At 34.4% G+C, this 14910-nt stretch overlaps 1 protein-coding gene across 1 annotated transcript; it reads left to right on the top strand.

Moving 5' to 3' along the window:
- Positions 1-5680: 5680 nt before the first annotated feature.
- Positions 5681-8560, top strand: LOC132564012 (pyrimidodiazepine synthase-like; the record flags this gene model as incomplete). Its single annotated transcript, XM_060228763.1, has 2 exons — positions 5681-5810; positions 6621-8560. Coding segments are annotated over 2 exons (369 nt in total), but the record flags the coding sequence as incomplete, so codon positions are not given.
- Between the last annotated feature and the right edge of the window lie 6350 nt (positions 8561-14910).

The raw sequence follows: 14910 nt of genomic DNA, 5'->3' as shown, positions 1-14910 counted from the left end.
TTTGTTACCTACTCACTTTGTTAAAAGAGATTTGTTACCTACTCACTTTGTTAAAAGAGATTTGTTACCTGTTCACTTTGTTAAAAGAGATTTGTTACCTACTCACTTTGTTAAAAGAGATTTGTTACCTACTCACTTTGTTAAAAGAGATTTGTTACCTACTCACTTTGTTAAAAGAGATTTGTTACCTACTCACTTTGTTAAAAGAGATTTGTTACCTGTTCACTTTGTTAAAAGAGATTTGTTACCTACTCACTTTGTTAAAAGAGATTTGTTACCTACTCACTTTGTTAAAAGAGATTTGTTACCTGTTCACTTTGTTAAAAGAGATTTGTTACCTGTTCACTTTGTTAAAAGAGATTTTTTACCTGTTCACTTTGTTAAAGTTCACTTTGTTAAAAGAGATTTGTTACCTACTCACTTTGTTTAAAGAGATTTGTTACCTACTCACTTTGTTAAAAGAGATTTGTTACCTGTTCACTTTGTTAAAAGAGATTTGTTACCTGTTCACTTTGTTAAAAGAGATTTGTTACCTACTCACTTTGTTAAAAGAGATTTGTTACCTACTCACTTTGTTAAAAGAGATTTGTTACCTGTTCACTTTGTTAAAAGAGATTTGTTACCTACTCACTTTGTTAAAAGAGATTTGTTACCTACTCACTTTGTTAAAAGAGATTTGTTACCTACTCACTTTGTTAAAAGAGATTTGTTACCTACTCACTTTGTTAAAAGAGATTTGTTACCTACTCACTTTGTTAAAAGAGATTTGTTACCTGTTCACTTTGTTAAAAGAGATTTGTTACCTGTTCACTTTGTTAAAAGAGATTTGTTACCTACTCACTTTGTTAAAAGAGATTTGTTACCTACTCACTTTGTTAAAAGAGATTTATTACACTTTGTTAAAAGAGATTTGTTACCTGTTCACTTTGTTAAAAGAGATTTGTTACCTACTCACTTTGTTAAAAGAGATTTGTTACCTACTCACTTTGTTAAAAGAGATTTGTTACCTGTTCACTTTGTTAAAAGAGATTTGTTACCTGTTCACTTTGTTAAAAGAGATTTGTTACCTACTCACTTTGTTAAAAGAGATTTGTTACCTACTCACTTTGTTAAAAGAGATTTGTTACCTACTCACTTTGTTAAAAGAGATTTGTTACCTGTTCACTTAATCTGTTAAAAGAGATTTGTTACCTACTCACTTTGTTAAAAGAGATTTGTTACCTGTTCACTTTGTTAAAAGAGATTTGTTACCTACTCACTTTGTTAAAAGAGATTTGTTACCTGTTCACTTTGTTAAAAGAGATTTGTTACCTGTTCACTTTGTTAAAAGAGATTTGTTACCTGTTCACTTTGTTAAAAGAGATTTGTTACCTGTTCACTTTGTTAAAAGAGATTTGTTACCTGTTCACTTTGTTAAAAGAGATTTGTTACCTGTTCACTTTGTTAAAAGAGATTTGTTACCTGTTCACTTTGTTAAAAGAGATTTGTTACCTACTCACTTTGTTAAAAGAGATTTGTTACCTACTCACTTTGTTAAAAGAGATTTGTTACCTACTCACTTTGTTAAAAGAGATTTGTTACCTACTCACTTTGTTAAAAGAGATTTGTTACCTGTTCACTTTGTTAAAAGAGATTTGTTACCTACTCACTTTGTTAAAAGAGATTTGTTACCTGTTCACTTTGTTAAAAGAGATTTGTTACCTGTTCACTTTGTTAAAAGAGATTTGTTACCTGTTCACTTTGTTAAAAGAGATTTGTTACCTGTTCACTTTGTTAAAAGAGATTTGTTACCTGTTCACTTTGTTAAAAGAGATTTGTTACCTGTTCACTTTGTTAAAAGAGATTTGTTACCTGTTCACTTTGTTAAAAGAGATTTGTTACCTACTCACTTTGTTAAAAGAGATTTGTTACCTACTCACTTTGTTAAAAGAGATTTGTTACCTACTCACTTTGTTAAAAGAGATTTGTTACCTGTTCACTTTGTTAAAAGAGATTTGTTACCTGTTCACTTTGTTAAAAGAGATTTGTTACCTACTCACTTTGTTAAAAGAGATTTGTTACCTACTCACTTTGTTAAAAGAGATTTGTTACTTGTTCACTTTGTTAAAAGAGATTTGTTACCTGTTCACTTTGTTAAAAGAGATTTGTTACCTACTCACTTTGTTAAAAGAGATTTGTTACCTACTCACTTTGTTAAAAGAGATTTGTTACCTACTCACTTTGTTAAAAGAGATTTGTTACCTGTTCACTTAATCTGTTAAAAGAGATTTGTTACCTGTTCACTTTGTTAAAAGAGATTTGTTACCTACTCACTTTGTTAAAAGAGATTTGTTACCTGTTCACTTTGTTAAAAGAGATTTGTTACCTACTCACTTTGTTAAAAGAGATTTGTTACCTGTTCACTTTGTTAAAAGAGATTTGTTACCTGTTCACTTTGTTAAAAGAGATTTGTTACCTGTTCACTTTGTTAAAAGAGATTTGTTACCTGTTCACTTTGTTAAAAGAGATTTGTTACCTGTTCACTTAATCTGTTAAAAGAGATTTGTTACCTGTTCACTTTGTTAAAAGAGATTTGTTACCTGTTCACTTTGTTAAAAGAGATTTGTTACCTGTTCACTTTGTTAAAAGAGATTTGTTACCTGTTCACTTTGTTAAAAGAGATTTGTTACCTGTTCACTTTGTTAAAAGAGATTTGTTACCTGTTCACTTTGTTAAAAGAGATTTGTTACCTGTTCACTTTGTTAAAAGAGATTTGTTACCTGTTCACTTTGTTAAAAGAGATTTGTTACCTGTTCACTTTGTTAAAAGAGATTTGTTACCTACTCACTTTGTTAAAAGAGATTTGTTACCTGTTCACTTTGTTAAAAGAGATTTGTTACCTGTTCACTTTGTTAAAAGAGATTTGTTACCTACTCACTTTGTTAAAAGAGATTTGTTACCTGTTCACTTTGTTAAAAGAGATTTGTTACCTACTCACTTTGTTAAAAGAGATTTGTTACCTACTCACTTTGTTAAAAGAGATTTGTTACCTGTTCACTTTGTTAAAAGAGATTTGTTACCTGTTCACTTTGTTAAAAGAGATTTGTTACCTGTTCACTTTGTTAAAGTTCACTTTGTTAAAAGAGATTTGTTACCTACTCACTTTGTTAAAAGAGATTTGTTACCTACTCACTTTGTTAAAAGAGATTTGTTACCTGTTCACTTTGTTAAAAGAGATTTGTTACCTACTCACTTTGTTAAAAGAGATTTGTTACCTACTCACTTTGTTAAAAGAGATTTGTTACCTACTCACTTTGTTAAAAGAGATTTGTTACCTACTCACTTTGTTAAAAGAGATTTGTTACCTGTTCACTTTGTTAAAAGAGATTTGTTACCTACTCACTTTGTTAAAAGAGATTTGTTACCTACTCACTTTGTTAAAAGAGATTTGTTACCTGTTCACTTTGTTAAAAGAGATTTGTTACCTGTTCACTTTGTTAAAAGAGATTTTTTACCTGTTCACTTTGTTAAAGTTCACTTTGTTAAAAGAGATTTGTTACCTACTCACTTTGTTAAAAGAGATTTGTTACCTACTCACTTTGTTAAAAGAGATTTGTTACCTGTTCACTTTGTTAAAAGAGATTTGTTACCTGTTCACTTTGTTAAAAGAGATTTGTTACCTACTCACTTTGTTAAAAGAGATTTGTTACCTACTCACTTTGTTAAAAGAGATTTGTTACCTGTTCACTTTGTTAAAAGAGATTTGTTACCTACTCACTTTGTTAAAAGAGATTTGTTACCTACTCACTTTGTTAAAAGAGATTTGTTACCTACTCACTTTGTTAAAAGAGATTTGTTACCTACTCACTTTGTTAAAAGAGATTTGTTACCTACTCACTTTGTTAAAAGAGATTTGTTACCTGTTCACTTTGTTAAAAGAGATTTGTTACCTGTTCACTTTGTTAAAAGAGATTTGTTACCTACTCACTTTGTTAAAAGAGATTTGTTACCTACTCACTTTGTTAAAAGAGATTTATTACACTTTGTTAAAAGAGATTTGTTACCTGTTCACTTTGTTAAAAGAGATTTGTTACCTACTCACTTTGTTAAAAGAGATTTGTTACCTACTCACTTTGTTAAAAGAGATTTGTTACCTGTTCACTTTGTTAAAAGAGATTTGTTACCTGTTCACTTTGTTAAAAGAGATTTGTTACCTACTCACTTTGTTAAAAGAGATTTGTTACCTACTCACTTTGTTAAAAGAGATTTGTTACCTACTCACTTTGTTAAAAGAGATTTGTTACCTGTTCATTTAATCTGTTAAAAGAGATTTGTTACCTACTCACTTTGTTAAAAGAGATTTGTTACCTGTTCACTTTGTTAAAAGAGATTTGTTACCTACTCACTTTGTTAAAAGAGATTTGTTACCTGTTCACTTTGTTAAAAGAGATTTGTTACCTGTTCACTTTGTTAAAAGAGATTTGTTACCTGTTCACTTTGTTAAAAGAGATTTGTTACCTGTTCACTTTGTTAAAAGAGATTTGTTACCTGTTCACTTTGTTAAAAGAGATTTGTTACCTGTTCACTTTGTTAAAAGAGATTTGTTACCTGTTCACTTTGTTAAAAGAGATTTGTTACCTGTTCACTTTGTTAAAAGAGATTTGTTACCTACTCACTTTGTTAAAAGAGATTTGTTACCTACTCACTTTGTTAAAAGAGATTTGTTACCTACTCACTTTGTTAAAAGAGATTTGTTACCTACTCACTTTGTTAAAAGAGATTTGTTACCTGTTCACTTTGTTAAAAGAGATTTGTTACCTACTCACTTTGTTAAAAGAGATTTGTTACCTGTTCACTTTGTTAAAAGAGATTTGTTACCTGTTCACTTTGTTAAAAGAGATTTGTTACCTGTTCACTTTGTTAAAAGAGATTTGTTACCTGTTCACTTTGTTAAAAGAGATTTGTTACCTGTTCACTTTGTTAAAAGAGATTTGTTACCTGTTCACTTTGTTAAAAGAGATTTGTTACCTGTTCACTTTGTTAAAAGAGATTTGTTACCTGTTCACTTTGTTAAAAGAGATTTGTTACCTACTCACTTTGTTAAAAGAGATTTGTTACCTACTCACTTTGTTAAAAGAGATTTGTTACCTACTCACTTTGTTAAAAGAGATTTGTTACCTGTTCACTTTGTTAAAAGAGATTTGTTACCTACTCACTTTGTTAAAAGAGATTTGTTACCTACTCACTTTGTTAAAAGAGATTTGTTACCTACTCACTTTGTTAAAAGAGATTTGTGACCTACTCACTTTGTTAAAAGAGATTTGTTACCTGTTCACTTTGTTAAAAGAGATTTGTTACCTGTTCACTTTGTTCAAAGAGATTTGTTACCTGTTCACTTTGTCTGTTAATAGGGATCACCTAATTGTATCCTGATAAAAAAGTGACTTGGTGACTTGGTGTCTTTTTCTGGTAGCAATACCAGCATCACATATAATTTCTGATGTACATTTTAACGTTGAACAAGCATATATATTATCAAAATGTTATAATATTATGGCAGTCTTCAATATTTATATGACCAATAAAGGCCCAGTATTTGTTTTAGAAAGTAGCCATGCTGTAACAATCAATTTTCACAGATGTAAGTTCATTTCCTTGAAGAAAACTTATAATACCAGGTAAAATGTTTACTTTTTTCCAGGTAACCAGCCTGTTTTATGATGTACCAAAATCCAAGGGGGACGAGTCCTACGAAAAGAATGTACGCATGTTCCATTATCAGATGCAGTTCTATGATCGTGAACTCAGCAAGAGAGGACTGTTTTTCGGAGGTATTTTGTCCATTTTTTAGCCCTGACACTAGCATGTATGCTGTTCAAGTTGATTTTCATCCATGTTTTGTCTACTGTCCTAAGTCATCGGAGATTTCATCCATGTTCTGTCTACTGTCCTAAGTCATCAGAGATTTCATCCATCTTCTGTCTACAGTCCCAAGTCATCAGAGATTTCATCCATGTTCTGTCTACTGTCCTATGTCATCAGAGATTTCATCTATGTTTTGTCTACTGTCCTAAGTCATCAGAGATTTCATCCATGTTTTTTCTGTCCTCTGTCCTTAAATATTCAGAGATTTAACCTGTGGTCTGTCTGTCATCTGTCCTGAAGTAACCAAAGATTTTTCATGTGATCTGTCTGACTTCTATATTCAAATATTCAGAGATTTCACCCGTGGTCTGTCAAGCACTGATCTCACACAAGTGAAAGGAAAATTTAATGAATGTCGTTTACATATGAGTATTTTCAACTCACTATCATATTTTAGAGTGTTGGAATTACCCTGCATCCATGGTCCTTTGTCAATACTTACAGTGTATCTCTCTAGAAGTATTGGACATATCTTCCTCAGATTCCATATGTAGGTTCCTCTTATTCCATAGTTGCGCCCATATGATTTCAGGACCAATCAGATAAAAGAATCTTGAATTCTATAAATATAACTGCTTTTGTCCTATATTAAAAACTGTCATTGTTTGTTGAGAATGTCACTAAAAACTATCACCCTGTCCCCGATTGGTAGTTTATCTATGTATGTTACTAACATATATACAGTTTAACACAGATGTTTACTGTTTTTCATTTAGGTTCACAGCCATGCAATGTGGATTTTATGATATGGCCTTGGTTTGAGCGATTAGGAGTGATGACAGTCGTTTCTCCGGAGTCAGCCATTACTGTTGATAAATATCCTAACCTGGCACCGTGGCAGGACAGAATGTACTCTTTGCCTTGTGTGAAGGACACCTATGTTAAACCAGAAGACCACATACACTTCTTCACAACCTTACGACAGGGAAAACCAGACTATGATTATGGATCATAACACGATCTTACGACAGGGAAAACCAGACTTACGACAGGGAAACCCAGACTGTGATTATGGATCATAACATGATCTTACGACAGGGAAACCCAGACTTACGACAGGGAAACCCAGACTATGATTAAGGATCATAAAACGATCTTACGACAGGGAAACCCAGACTTACGACAGGGAAACCCAGACTATGATTAAGGATCATAAAACGATCTTACGACAGGGAAACCCAGACTGTGATTATGTATCATAACACGATCTTACAACAGGGAAACCCAGACTGTGATTATGTATCATAACACGATCTTACGACAGGGAAACCCAGACTGTGATTATGTATCATAACACGATCTTACGACAGGGAAACCAGACTGTGATTATGTATCATAACACGATCTTACGACAGGGAAACCAGACTGTGATTATGTATCATAACACGATCTTACGACAGGGAAACCCAGACTGTGATTATGTATCATAACACGATCTTACGACAGGGAAACCAGACTATGATTATGGATCATAACACGATCTTACGACAGGGAAACCAGACTGTGATTATGTATCATAACACGATCTTACGACAGGGAAACCAGACTGTGATTATGTATCATAACACGATCTTACGACAGGGAAACCAGACTGTGATTATGTATCATAACACGATCTTATGACAGGGAAACCCAGACTGTGATTATGTATCATAACACAATCTTACGACAGGGAAACCAGACTATGATTATGGATCATAACACGATCTTACGACAGGGAAACCAGACTGTGATTATGTATCATAACACGCTCTTACGACAGGGAAACCAGACTGTGATTATGTATCATAACACGATCTTACGACAGGGAAACCAGACTGTGATTATGTATCATAACACGATCTTACGACAGGGAAACCCAGACTGTGATTATGTATCATAACACAATCTTACGACAGGGAAACCAGACTATGATTATGGATCATAACATGATCTTACGACAGGGAAACCAGACTATGATTATGTATCATAACACGATCTTACGACAGGGAAACCAGACTATGATTATGTATCATAACACGATCTTACGACAGGGAACCCAGACTTACGACAGGGAAAACCAGACTATGATTATGGATCATAACATGATCTTACGACAGGGAAACCAGACTATGATTATGTATCATAACATGATCTTACGACAGGGAAACCAGACTATGATTATGGATCATTTGACCTGAGCTTATATGTTTTAATCAGAAACAATTGCTGATGTAAATTGAACAAAGATTAAGGATTACTGATGGAAATTGAACAAAGATTAAGGATTACTGAATTACTGATGGAAATTCAGTTTAAAAAAATGGAATTGAAAAAACAATTTGATTGCTGCTGGAGAAGATTATCATCACAGACCAGTGGATTATTGTCAGTGTAAAAGAAAAAACAAAGATTTAAGTTCTGCAAGATGTATTGGGATCAAGTATAGGAGTAGAGAACCTTTCCTTGCAACATACCTCGGCTTTATCAATTATACTAAACAATATAGAAGGTTTCAAACTGGATACATTTCACACAAGAAATGTCCATTGAATGATTTCCTTAAGAGTATGGAATTAGGAGACATTTGGAGAAAGTCTTAGATCATTGCTGAAAATACTAAGTAAAGTTATCTTTGTCATGTTTTCATTTCAATAAACAATAGTTTTATATTTTACTGTTGCTTATTAAATGTTGTCTTTATGGCCTAATTCATCCCAGTGTCAACATCAAAGATACAGGGCCTTATAGACTTTAATTAGACCCTGTATCAACGTCAAAGATACAGGGCCTTATAGACTTTAATTAGGCCCTGTATCAACGTCAAAGATACAGGGCCTTATAGACTTTAATTAGACCCTGTATCAACGTCAAAGATACAGGGCCTTATAGACTTTAATTAGGCCCTGTATCAACGTCAAAGATACAGGGCCTTATAGACTTTAATTAGGCCCTGTATCAACGTCAAAGATACAGGGCCTTATAGACTTTAATTAGGCCCTGTATCAACATCAAAGATACAGGGCCTTATAGACTTTAATTAGGCCCTGTATCAACATCAAAGATACAGGGCCTTATAGACTTTAATTAGGCCCTGTATCAACATCAAAGATACAGGGCCTTATAGACTTTAATTAGGCCCTGTATCAACATCAAAGATACAGGCTTTATAGACTTTAATTAGGCATCAACATCAAAGATACAGGGCCTTATAGACTTTAATTAGGCCCTGTATCAACATCAAAGATACAGGGCCTTATAGACTTTAATTAGGCCCTGTATCAACATCAAAGATACAGGGCCTTATAGTTTTAGGCCCTGTATCAACATCAAAGATACAGGCTTTATAGACTTTAATTAGGCCCTGTAGATACAGTTGCCTTATAGACTTTAATTAGGCCCTGTATCAACATCAAAGATACAGGGCCTTATAGACTTTAATTAGGCCCTGTATCAACATCAAAGATACAGGGCGTTATAGAGTTTAATAATGCGCTGTATCAACATCAAAGATACAGGGCCGTATAGACTTTAATTAGGCCCTGTATCAACATCAAAGATACAGGCTTTATAGACTTTAATTAGACCCTGTATCAACATCAAAGATACAGGCTTTATAGACTTTAATTAGACCCTGTATCAACATCAAAGATACAGGCTTTATAGACTTTAATTAGGCCCTGTATCAACATCAAAGATACAGGCTTTATAGACTTTAATCAGGCCCTGTATCAACAACAAAGATACAGGCTTTATAGACTTTAATTAGGCCCTGTATCAACATCAAAGATACAGGCTTTATAGACTTTAATTAGACCCTGTATCAACATCAAAGATACAGGCTTTATAGACTTTAATTAGGCCCTGTGTCAACATCAAAGATACAGGCTTTATAGACTTTAATTAGGCCCTGTATCAACATCAAAGATACAGGCTTTATAGACTTTAATTAGGCCCTGTATCAACATCAAAGATACAGGCTTTATAGACTTTAATTAGGCCCTGTATCAACATCAAAGATACAGGCTTTATAGACTTTAATTAGGCCCTGTGTCAACATCAAAGATACAGGCTTTATAGACTTTAATTAGGCCCTGTATCAACATCAAAGATACAGGGCCTTATAGACTTTAATTAGGCCCTGTATCAACATCAAAGATACAGGCTTTATAGACTTTAATTAGACCCTGTGTCAACATCAAAGATACAGGCTTTATAGACTTTAATTAGGCCCTGTATCAACATCAAAGATACAGGCTTTATAGACTTTAATTAGGCCCTGTATCAACATCAAAGATACAGGCTTTATAGACTTTAATTAGGCCCTGTATCAACATCAAAGATACAGGCCTTATAGACTTTAATTAGGCCCTGTATCAACATCAAAGATACAGGCTTTATAGACTTTAATTAGGCCCTGTATCAACATCAAAGATACAGGCTTTATAGACTTTAATTAGGCCCTGTATCAACATCAAAGATACAGGCTTTATAGACTTTAATTAGGCCCTGTATCAACATCAAAGATACAGGCTTTATAGACTTTAATTAGGCCCTGTATCAACATCAAAGATACAGGGCCTTATAGACTTTAATTAGGCCCTGTATCAACATCAAAGATACAGGCTTTATAGACTTTAATTAGACCCTGTATCAACATCAAAGATACAGGCTTTATAGACTTTAATTAGACCCTGTATCAACATCAAAGATACAGGCTTTATAGACTTTAATTAGGCCCTGTATCAACATCAAAGATACAGGCTTTATAGACTTTAATCAGGCCCTGTATCAACAACAAAGATACAGGCTTTATAGACTTTAATTAGGCCCTGTATCAACATCAAAGATACAGGCTTTATAGACTTTAATTAGACCCTGTATCAACATCAAAGATACAGGCTTTATAGACTTTAATTAGGCCCTGTGTCAACATCAAAGATACAGGCTTTATAGACTTTAATTAGGCCCTGTATCAACATCAAAGATACAGGCTTTATAGACTTTAATTAGGCCCTGTATCAACATCAAAGATACAGGCTTTATAGACTTTAATTAGGCCCTGTATCAACATCAAAGATACAGGCTTTATAGACTTTAATTAGACCCTGTATCAACATCAAAGATACAGGCTTTATAGACTTTAATTAGGCCCTGTGTCAACATCAAAGATACAGGCTTTATAGACTTTAATTAGGCCCTGTATCAACATCAAAGATACAGGGCCTTATAGACTTTAATTAGGCCCTGTATCAACATCAAAGATACAGGCTTTATAGACTTTAATTAGACCCTGTGTCAACATCAAAGATACAGGCTTTATAGACTTTAATTAGGCCCTGTATCAACATCAAAGATACAGGCTTTATAGACTTTAATTAGGCCCTGTATCAACATCAAAGATACAGGCTTTATAGACTTTAATTAGGCCCTGTATCAACATCAAAGATACAGGCCTTATAGACTTTAATTAGGCCCTGTATCAACATCAAAGATACAGGCTTTATAGACTTTAATTAGGCCCTGTATCAACAACAAAGATACAGGGCCTTATAGACTTTAATTAGGCCCTGTATCAACATCAAAGATACAGGGCCTTATAGACTTTAATTAGGCCCTGTATCAACATCAAAGATACAGGGCCTTATAGACTTTAATTAGGCCCTGTATCAACATCAAAGATACAGGCTTTATAGACTTTAATTAGGCCCTGTATTAACATCAAAGATACAGGCTTTATAGACTTTAATTAGGCCCTGTATCAACATCAAAGATACAGGCTTTATAGACTTTAATTAGACCCTGTGTCAACATCAAAGATACAGGCTTTATAGACTTTAATTAGGCCCTGTATCAACATCAAAGATACAGGCTTTATAGACTTTAATTAGGCCCTGTATCAACATCAAAGATACAGGGCCTTATAGACTTTAATTAGACCCTGTATCAACATCAAAGATATAGGCCTTATAGACTTTAATTAGGCCCTGTATCAACATCAAAGATACAGGGCCTTATAGACTTTAATTAGGCCCTGTATCAACAACAAAGATACAAGGCCTTATAGACTTTAATTAGGCCCTGTATCAACAACAAAGATACTGGGCCTTTTAGACTTTAATTAGGCCCTGTATCAACAACATAGATACAGGTACCTTATAGACTTTAATTAGGCCCTGTATCAACAACAAAGATACTGGGCCTTTTAGACTTTAATTAGGCCCTGTATCAACAAAATAGATACAGGTACCTTATAGACTTTAATTAGGCCCTGTATCAAGAACAAAGATACTGGGCCTTTTAGACTTTAATTAGGCCCTGTATCAACATCAAAGATACAGGGCCCTATAGACTTTAATTAGGCCCCTTATTAACATCAAAGATATTGGGTCTTTTTATCTTTTAGCCAAACAATAGTCTTCTGCAGGACATCTTTGTTCCCTTGTATTATTCTCATTGCTTTTATTATTCCTGATAAGCATTATCCTGTGTTGCATGAGTGTTGTCTAATGTTGCCTGAGTGTTGTCTGTTTCCTGATCATTGTCTAATGTTGCCTGGGTGTTGTCTAATGTTTCCCGAGTGTTGTCTGTTTCCTGAGTGTTGTCTTATGTTTCACGAGTGATGTCTAATGTTGTATGAGCGTTGTCTAATGTTGTCTTAATGTTGTTTAAAGTTGTCAGAATGTTGTCTGTTTCCTGAGTGTTGTTTAATGTTTTCCGAGTGTTGTCCAATGTTTCCCGAGTGTTGTCTGCTTCCTAAGAGTTGTCTAATGTTTCCAGAGTGTTGTCTAATGATTCCCGAGTGTTGTCTAATGTTTTCTGAGTGTTGTCTAATGCCGTCTGAGTGTTGTCGATGTTGTCTGAATGTTGTCTTATGTTGCTTGAGTGTTGTCTAATGTTTCCAGAGTGCTGGTTGATGCTTCCTGAGTGTTGTCTAATGTTTCCCGAGTGTTGTCTGTTTCTTGAGTGTTGTCTAATGTTTCCAGAGTGTTGTCTAATGTTTCCCAAGTGTTGTCTAATGTTTTCTGAGTGTTGTCTAATGCCGTCTGAGTGTTGTCGATGTTGTCTGAATGTTGTCTTATGTTGCTTGAGTGTTGTCTAATGTTTCCAGAGTGCTGGTTGATGCTTCCTGAGTGTTGTCTGTTTCCTGAGTGTTGTCTAATGTTTCCCGAGTGTTGTCTGTTTCCCGAGTGTTGTCTGTTTCCCGAGTGTTGTCTAATGTTTTCTGAGTGTTGTCTAATGCCGTCTGAGTGTTGTCGATATTATCTGAATGTTGTCTTATGTTGCTTGAGTGTTGTCTAATGTTTCCAGAGTGGTGGTTGATGCTTCCTGAGTGTTGTCTGTTTCCTGAGTATTGTCTAATGTTGTCTGGGTGTTGTTTGATGTTTCCTGAGTGTTGTCTAATGTTTTCTGAGTGTTGTCTAATGTTGTCTGGGTGTTGTCTGATGTTTCCTGAGTGTTGTCTAATGTTTCCCGAGTGTTGTCTGTTTCCTGAGTATTGTCTAATGTTGCCTGGGTGTTGTCTGATGTTTCCTGAGTGTTGTCTAATGTTTCCCGAGTGTTGTCTGTTTCCTGAGTATTGTCTAATGTTGCTTGAATGTTGTCTAATGCTTCCTGAGTGTTGTCTAATGTTGTCTGAGTGTTGTTTAATGTTCATGAGTATTGTTTAATGCACTGATCGCCCGGAAATGTCGACCGGGCAGGTTTATAACTCTATTTACTTGTATTGTGTACGTTCCAGATACAAGTCATCTACGCACATGCCTAACTGGGCACTGATCAAGCATAGGACCGACTTCCGGACAACTACGACAACCAGACACTTATTTAGTAACCGCCTACATGTACACCTTGTGAAAGACTTATGCAGTCTTTCTCAAAGATTCCTTCAGTCTCTTAATATCTGTTAAAATAATGTACTACATGTTCTTGATTCATAAAAGACGACTGTTTCCTTAGATACAAAAGTCCCTACCATTCCTGGATCATGTAAATAAATCAGGTTAGTCTATTTTCTTATTACGTCACATCTTTTTCGAGTCTTCCAATCCTACTCTAAAACCACACTAACGTTCAGCTTCTTACAACGCATTGTTATTATAGTAATACTGGTGAGTCTGTCATTGTATCTGAAGACATGTGAACTTGTCAGATTATAAGTAATTGTATGTGTGTGCGTACGCGCGAGTGTGAGAGAGACGGTTTTAATCGTGCTGTAACTATCATAAATGCGGGCAGGTAATCCTCCCGACCATGTATGTATGTATGCGTGTGTGTGTGCGTGTTTTCATGTCACAACCCAGGTTTGCCAGGAAAAGCACAATTGGTTGGCGACGTGTTGAAATCCTGCTTTTGTATTCTATAGAGACCACAGGAAAAAATCTTAAACGCGGTGTTTCAATCCATTTATTTCAAAATACACTACTTTAAGAATCCTGACGAAATCAGACAGCAAAGTTATGTCGGGTATTACATTTTGTAAATTGTGACAATCAAATTCGGTTTCCGTACTCGTTCAACTAATTGCTTTTAATTAATTTTAGATAATAACATTGAGTATCGTGAGAAAGGTAACGTATATTGAACGTATGTAAATGGGAGTGTCTTTGTTTCAAAATGGAACATTTAAACTTCACCATGTCCAAATTTTACCACATATTTAAATGAGTTATTTAAGCATGCAAATTAGATTTTACCCGATATTTCCGGTCTACGCTAGATCAGATACTACATATCATAAAAAAGGTAATTAACAAAGACTAGAAAGGTTAGTTTTTAATTTGCGAGTGATTGGAACATAAATAACTGCAGATTTACTTATTACCTTTTCATTTTCTATTTAACATTTTTTTCATTATTATTGAATAATTGTGTGTGTGCGCGTGTGTGTGCGCGTCTGTGCGTGTGTGTATGTGTGTGTGCGTGTGTGTGTGTGTGTGTGTGTGTGAGAGAGAGATAGTTTGCTGTAACTATCGTCAATGCGGGCAGGTATTCATTCAATGATTACTTTACTCAATGATATAAACA

The sequence above is a fragment of the Ylistrum balloti genome, unplaced genomic scaffold (assembly GCF_031769215.1).
Source record: "Ylistrum balloti isolate Yb309-2 unplaced genomic scaffold, AGI_CSIRO_Ybal_v1 Utg371978, whole genome shotgun sequence".
Classification (NCBI taxonomy): Eukaryota; Metazoa; Mollusca; class Bivalvia; order Pectinida; family Pectinidae; genus Ylistrum; species Ylistrum balloti.
This window is presented reverse-complemented; position numbering and strand designations above follow the sequence as displayed.